This window comes from Camelina sativa, chromosome 15 (genome assembly GCF_000633955.1).
Source record: "Camelina sativa cultivar DH55 chromosome 15, Cs, whole genome shotgun sequence".
Taxonomy (NCBI): domain Eukaryota; kingdom Viridiplantae; phylum Streptophyta; class Magnoliopsida; order Brassicales; family Brassicaceae; genus Camelina; species Camelina sativa.
In genome coordinates this window covers 16252612-16260429 of record NC_025699.1, presented here as the reverse complement: position 1 = coordinate 16260429, position 7818 = coordinate 16252612, and the positions used below count along the sequence as shown (strand labels likewise).

The window sequence follows — 7818 nt, the reverse complement described above, 5'->3', positions numbered from 1 at the left end:
CCATTTAAGCATTCTTGACTTGGTCGGAAATTCTATTATGGCAGGTGATGCACTTGAATAACTCTGTTGTAGCGACATAACATTAAAAATGTTCATGAAATTTTGTATATTTACATTTAATGATATGTTTAAATGATCTCTATAATTAGGTCAATGATCGACCTTTGGCATTAGAAATTTTAAAATGATGTTTTCATTGGATATAAATATGGAATGTACTCTTTGAAAGAGATTCTTAAGTCATTTTTTGTTACTACATGATATATTATTGATTTACCAGAAAAACATTATTGCAACACTAGACAATATATATATATATTATATATAGATTAGTAAAATAAATATGACTTTTATTTGGATTTATCTTTTAAACTTCAAATGATTAATTATATTTATATTTAATGATTCTTATTACTAAAAATATTTAAACTAAAATCCCTCGCAAATAAATATAACAAATAAACATTATCTTCAATAATATATATGTCATATGTTACTTAGTAAAGTAAGTTTAGTGTCTATATACATTTATACTCAAAAGTTTCAATAAATATATTTGAGCTCAAGAATTTATATTGATAAAAAAATATTTTAAATTAAAATCCCGCACGTGCGCGGATTCAAATTCTAGTAAACAATATAATAATCCTTTTGTAAGAATATATGAGCATACATATTTTGCGCATGGGGAATTATCAAAAGCACATTTGTTTAATCAAGTCTTCCATTTAAACGAGAAGATAATATCCAAAACCATCCAAGTTGTTTTTTTTTTTCTTTGTTGGTAAATTATACTTCGGCGAGGAACACTTTAACTTGGCTATATAATCAATCAACAATTACAAAATTCAGTCCAAAACAGTAAAAACTCACTCATATAACAGCTCTCTCGCTCTGGTTGAGCTTCCGTGTCTCTATCCATTTGGAACTCTTCAAGATGTCTCTCACTATACCATTTTTGCTCAATCCAGTGAAATCCAAAATTTAGGATCAAAAGAACCAAAATGAACTTCTTCCAAAACTAAAGGAGAAGAAGCAATCCATGGCTGTGCCCGGGATATACAGAATGGCAACAAGGGTCACGACTGAGCGAGCCACGCATTAGAGAAGCTTGCTTGTCCTTCTTTTCGACGGTCCTCCTGGGAACATCTTCATAATCCATCCTAAAACCCTTTCGACCACCTTAAAAGAGAGATGTCATTAGTCTGTAGTCTCTCAGATTGAAGTTTAAAACTCTGAACACACAGAGATAGAGATAGAGAGTACCTCATCGCCTTCATCTGCAATCGGTGTTCTCTCTTGAACAACATGAGAATCCGGCTGCAGCTTCTCAGGTGAAACATTGTCTATGGCCATCTTCTGCGCTGTTAGAAGCTCTAACCTTTTGGTCTGCGCTTCAAGTTTTCTGGATAACTCTTTGTTCAGTTCCTAGGTTAAGAAACATGAGAAATATTTTTAATGACTTGGGGATCCAGGATAACACACACAAACAGCAAAATGCAACTTACAAAAGACCCAAAGAAAATAAGGAGTACAGAGACCAGCATGAATAAAAAGCGTAAGAAGAAGAAATCTATACCATATAGAAAGCCTAGTCAGAGAAGTTATGCAAGATGTTATGGTGACAGAAAACTCTTACTGAAGTCAAAGAAGACATGTTTTTAGCCCCATGAATTAATGTTAATGTACCTGCACCTGCGCACTTCGAGATAACTCAGATGACAGTGCTTGCACCAGTTCTTCCTTCTCAATTGCCAACTGCAACAGAAGAAACAAAATAATCATCACGTCATTATCTAGATTGAGAAAATGATAGCACCTTGAGAATTAAAAGTATTTAGTGTCACAGCTAAAGAAAACTTTTAAAATAAAGAAGAAAACATCAAATAAATAATCCATAAAACTACCTCAGCAATCAGCGTATTAATGTTATGAATCACTCTCATCTGATCAGCTGGGACGCTCAATGAAAAACCTTCAAGAGTTAATTGTCGAGTTTCAGGAACGATAGCTGTATTCGATGAATCCCTTTCAAGCATAGTAGTGGAATCTGTTTCCTGGTTGGAAATCTCTGGCGTAGTATCTGAGAGTGCTGCAGCAAGAAGCCAAAGAGTCATGGGACTGGTGAGAAGTCAAAGATTAAACTTGAACCCGAAGTGCAAATATATGAATTAAGACTTCCAAAATACGCTTCAAATTTCTTAAATAGTGTCCAAAGTCCATTACCTAGACCTTCGGTAGAGGTTGACGCATTTTTTCGGCTAGTTGAGCTTTTACTCAGATCAGTGGATTTTCCACCAGTAGAAGCTTTCTGCACCATAGTCTGTAGGACCTTCTTCTCTGAAACAGTAGACGCAGAATATAAGATATATATACAGATTCAATCACATTACTTTTTAGAGGAAATAGATTTCAATGTGAATACCTTCTTGAAGAGCTTTAATAGTAGATTGTAAATCTTGACGATCTTTCTCTAGGCTCTGTAATTTTTTCCTATAAAAGTTGACAAGTAATTATAGGAAAGATAAAATAGATCCCAGAAAGTCATCAAAGTTACAGACTGAATCCTTGGTTCTTTTTGGATTAAACATCATGTAAAAAGAAGACACGGATAGGTATATATATAACAATACAGTAAAGAGCATACGTGGAAGATAACATTTCTGCTTGTGCATTCTCCAGTTCCCTCTCCAGCTTTAACTCATTAGATCTGAGTCTGAGAGCCTAATATATTTGTTCCAAGAAAACTTTAAGTTAAACAGATGTTAAACAGATGTATATATAAGCATCTGAAGGTAGAGGAAACAGATATCTTACAGCTGAAATATCCAAAAACTAAAATAAACATGTCCTTTTACACAATTTCAGCTAAGTGAGCCAAAAATGTTGGTTCTTTCTAAAAATGTAAGGTGATTGTAAGAAATAACAACCAAAGTCAAATACCTTATCTTCCAAACTGATGACTTCAGAAGCCAGTATTTGGGAACGCTCATCAGCAGCATTACATTCTAGCTGTGCATTAGCATACTCATTCCGGACAGACTCAAGTTCCCCCTGGACGGAAGTAATGTTAACTCAAGTAACAGCTTTTTAAGAAATCTAGACAGTAGCTCCAGTGGATGAATGAACATGGCATACAAATACTCATCGATAATCATACTCAAAATTTTGAGTGTCGTAAGTAAATATCAAAGCAATTTGACAGCATACGAATGTAGCAAATGCACTATCATGTTCTATTAAAGTATACAGTTCGAGCATATACAACTGGAATTTGAGAGTGTAGATATAGTTAATACTAACCATTTGGGCTTGGATCTGTTCATATAGCCTCTCCATGTCATCTTTTAGTTGGTTGACAAGACCTCTCTGTGTGAGATAAAAGCGAGAACAAGTATTACATATAACATTGGGACGATCTGGTAGTATTATAAAGGTCAATAAACCATGTCTTATAAACAATATATATAACATCATGCACTCTCAAGAGTAGAGAAACCTAGTAAATGTCATCAAGAGAATGACGCTTTAACAAGAGACTCAAATCACATCCATTTTACATCATGAATAAGGACCCCCATACCACATGACAGTATACTCTGGCGAACAATTGGACAGTATCCAACTAGGATGTCACAAGGTTGGACAGTACCTGCTGGTTATAAGTGTCTGTCATCGAAGAATTTTCTGATGCTAAGGATTCTGCCAGCGCACGTGAGGCATCAAGATCCCTTTGCAGTGAAAATTTTTCTTGTGTTAAATCCTCAATATGCTACAAATGAGAAATCGAAACCGTGGCTCAGAAAATTCACAGGACAAAGGATGTACGAAGTGAAACAGTGAAAGGTAACATCCTTATAATCAAGAACCAATGCAAGACAAAGAAAGAAGATTATTATCCACCAGAAAGAGGCATCAACTCAAAATCTTTGACAATTTGGTTGTCTTCATATAACATCAGATCAATTCCCCCACCTAATCCTCTTATATGAAAAGACTATACTAAGTAGCATAATGACAATACACTGACAAATAATATATGGTGAAAGAAATAAGTATCTAACCTGTTCCAGAGCAGTAAAATCATCATTTTGTTTTGGCATGGAGAAATCAGTAAAACCTGGCATTACTCCATTGGCAGCAGGATACAAAGAACTCCGGAACTTTTCAAATGGATTAGGAGAATCATATGCTCCACTTGTCAAAGATGGCCCATTACTGTCTCTGTTCCCTGATATATATTGAAGCGAAGATGGCCCAAAACCATCACTGCCAGTTAGTTGGGAACCACTGGATGTAACCAAATCTGCTTCAATCTCAGGGTGTTGATATTGAGTTTGAGTCTCTGGAGCTCTTGAAATATTGAGGGAATCAAGGAAAGACGGACGAGATCTCTTCACAGATGCTTCACTTTTAGCTGAGTTAAATGGTGAAGAGCTTGTGATATTTACACTGTAATCTGAAGATTCAGAAGGTCGAGATGATGTGTCTGGAGAACTAAACAAATAACTGCTAGACAAAGTTGGCTTCTGCACAATGCTACCTCCTCCTAGTTCACCACTTCCCTGATGGTCTTTGGCAACTTCGTGAAAAGACCCTACCATCCTGGTAGTAGGTTGTAAAGAGTCTAGCAACAAAAAACGTAAATATTAATTAGGGTTGTTCCCTCTAAAGGAACTGAAAAAAAAAAAAATAAGAAGATGTAGGACAAAAGACACTACTTCATCAATCTCATATGATAGCCATGTACCTTTTCTTGGTGTGATTAATCCACCGCCATGAATGAAACCGTCCATTTGCATCGAGGTTGATAGCAGAGTGCTTCCAGAAAAAGGAGATGAGCCTTTAACAACACCATCACTTTCTCTTAGAGTAGAAGCACGATTAAAACTTCCACTCGATTGCTTGTCTATATTGCTATAAGGTACAACGTCAGGCCTATTATTCACTGTTAAGTCCTTTGTGGAACCAATCAACTCTAAGCTATTAGAAAAATCAACTTTTCCCACTGATTCCTCCTGACCATCATCTTGATTACTTGCATCATTCGGTGTTGCTATATTCGAAAATGATAAATTATGTACATGGGTTTCATTAGAGGAAACTTGAGTGAGAGGTCCATTAGGCAGAGATGCAAGAGGTCCATCTGAATCTGAGACACTTTGCTGGCTATTATCAACAGGCTGCTGTGTGGTACTAGTACTCTGTGATGCCTTTTTTGCTGCTTTTTGTTTCCGAAACTGCTCAAGCTGCAATCCACAACAACAGGCAAATTTAGGCATTCATCTCAAAAACAAAAACAAAAACAAAAAAAACTCAATTTTTGATTGCATGCGTAGATACATCAATCTCAATTCCAACGGATTATAATGAAACGGAGACTAATGATCAGATAAACCCAGAAGAAGAAAGATCAATTGACTCAGTACCGACAAATTTTAAGGGGCAAATTCAAAGTAACGATAGAATCAAACAATGATGATGATCTGACCTTACGGCGTCCAGCTTCAGCGATATCTTGCCTACGAGAATTAGCTGATGCCATTGGAGAAATCTCTCGCAGTTTTCCCCACCAACTAATTCAAATCACTGTTTTTTTAATCACCATTGATTGAATCCATTAAGCCCAAGCCATATTCATTCCCAATAAAAAATCGCACGTTATTATGATTAATTATTGTGAAGGAACTCTAAAACCAAAGAGCCCCTCCAGATCCTAACGCATAGATCGAGATGAAATTTTTTGGGGTGGGAGATCTCGAACAAAACAAAATTTAAAAAAAAATCTCTGGAATTGTCAAACAAAAGGAAACAAAATTAGGGTTTTCGATCTGAAGAAGGAGACGAGGAGGAGAACGAACCCTTTGTTCGTGAGAGACAGACAGAGAGAGAGAGAGAGAGTTATTATTAATTAAAATTTTTAGGTACCTTTGTTCTTCAGATCTCTCTGTTTTTTTCTGAAAAATAATTTACATCTGTGATTTTCATGGGCAAAATTACCTAAAATCGAACCGAACCAAACCAATCCGTAACTAAGTGGTTCGGTTTGAATTCGATTACAAAACAACTGAGGAATAAGTTTGGTTCAGTTCTACAAAACCGGTTGGTTATTTTAGTTTTTTTTTTTTTTTAATACTGTATTGAATTGGAGATAATTATTTGGTTAGCTATTTGTTTTATCTTTTATATAATAAAACGGAAGTACACAATTTTTTTTTATAGACTATATAATTTTTATAAGTTGGTTACAAAATAGGTTATAGATTAAATATAGGTTGGTTACAAAAAAAAATTTATAGATTAATTGGTCAATATATATTTAAGAATATCTCAAAAAATCCTCTGAAAGAGAATATTCCTATGATTTATATAATTTCCAAAATAAAATCTTTAGTATTCTATATATTGTTACAAAATATATATTGTTAGGTATAAAAAGAAATAAAATCTTGGCAATTTATCACACTTAATAGTGATTTCCGAGATCTTATTGTGCAGTTAAAAATAAAATTTCACCTAAGCACGGGTCATATTAAAATACTTTCACCAAACATATTTAAAAATTAAAATAAAAAACAAACAACAAATATCATCATATCTCATACATAAAATTACAAAGTTAATAATATAAACTTACAAAATAGATGTTTTTTTCTCAAGCCATCATATTTAAAATATGATTTTATTACATAATGTTTTATCTAAAAAACTTTTAAAAACAATCATATAAATTATATTTTATTTTAAAATTAAAATATAAATAAAAGAAATTTCAACCTATGCTCTAGCACAGATCCTAATCTAGTACTAGCTATTATTAAAGTAGAAAAATTTAATCTTAGAAATATTTATAACCCCACTTGATATAACGAATTTTGTTCGAGATGGAAAACTACGAGTAGAAGCAAAGTTTATGCATGTCGGATATGTAATCATGTAATGTTACATAATACTTATGTAAATGACTAATGAGATTATTTCAACCAATAGTTCAAGTCATTCACTCATTCGTTTACACAAGTACGTGAAAATAAGTAGTTTTGACTTTTACTGAATACTGTATTTTTAGATTTAATTCTTCTACACATCCAATGTGAATCAGAGTAACTCTGTAACTATATATCATCCAATTCCTGAATTCCAAGTTATGATGAGAAGCATAAGATTCGTCTGTTGAGGCAAACTTATAAAAAAATATATATATTTAGATGAATGAAACCAAAAAGGTTGACCCTTGCTTCCAAAAATTTCTTTCATTTTCTTCGCTTCATCTGTCGTCCTAAAGTTAAGGAGTTTGAAGTTATTAAAAATGTGTCAATTTTATAAAAATAAGAGTAGAGAGTTTGGTGGGCTGTCGTCATGTTCCACGGGCCACCTGGATGTTGTTCATGTTCTAATCTTCTGTGTCATTACGTATTATATGGATGTGTCCATCACTACCCTACTAATTTTAACTACTTCTTTAATTCTTAATTTTCTTTTACATTATTAACTGAACGAAATAACCGAATCGAACCGACTCAAAGAATCGAAAATCTCATATCTACTAATTTTATTACAAGCTCAACGTTACTTTGGAAAAAAAAGAAAAGGATGAATTTTAATTTGCACAATGAAATATAAATTTCACCAAACAATGAGTGAACGTTAAACAAAAGTTGCAACCAAATACGAATACGATACAGCTTAGCCTATTGAAAGATTAGGACAATACTTATGAAAATAAATGCTTATCTAGTAATTAACTCGAGATATAAAATCACTAATAATCAATGCAACAACATCGTAAAGGAACGTAAGGGGAAGGAGATCTACACT

At 33.6% G+C, this 7818-nt stretch overlaps 1 protein-coding gene across 2 annotated transcripts; it reads right to left on the bottom strand.

The window, feature by feature from the left end:
• On the bottom strand, nucleotides 707–5929 carry LOC104746950. Of its 2 annotated transcripts, none has more exons than XM_010468505.2 (13): nucleotides 5492–5929; nucleotides 4751–5249; nucleotides 4065–4627; nucleotides 3653–3772; nucleotides 3304–3369; nucleotides 2944–3054; nucleotides 2648–2724; nucleotides 2426–2493; nucleotides 2227–2340; nucleotides 1908–2083; nucleotides 1690–1758; nucleotides 1267–1428; nucleotides 707–1182 (listed from the first exon to the last, which is right to left on the bottom strand). In XM_010468505.2, exons 1-13 carry the CDS (start codon nucleotides 5543–5545, stop codon nucleotides 1102–1104), a joined length of 2160 nt encoding a protein of 719 aa, XP_010466807.1. In that variant the 5' UTR covers nucleotides 5546–5929; the 3' UTR covers nucleotides 707–1101. The 2 variants fall into 2 exon arrangements, with proteins under 2 accessions (XP_010466807.1, XP_010466806.1); XM_010468504.2 differs by having other exon boundaries at nucleotides 1908–2092; nucleotides 5492–5928.

Excerpts from the sequence above, each read along its gene's own strand:
- LOC104746950 (XM_010468504.2), bottom strand. The coding sequence starts at position 5,545 with ATGGCATCAGCTAATTCTCGTAGGCAAGATATCGCTGAAGCTGGACGC. Across the intron at positions 3,370-3,652 it reads CAGACACTTATAACCAGCAG|AGAGGTCTTGTCAACCAACT; the intron begins GTACTGTCCAAC and ends TATCTCACACAG. Across the intron at positions 1,429-1,689 it reads CTCGAAGTGCGCAGGTGCAG|GAACTGAACAAAGAGTTATC; the intron begins GTACATTAACAT and ends TTCTTAACCTAG.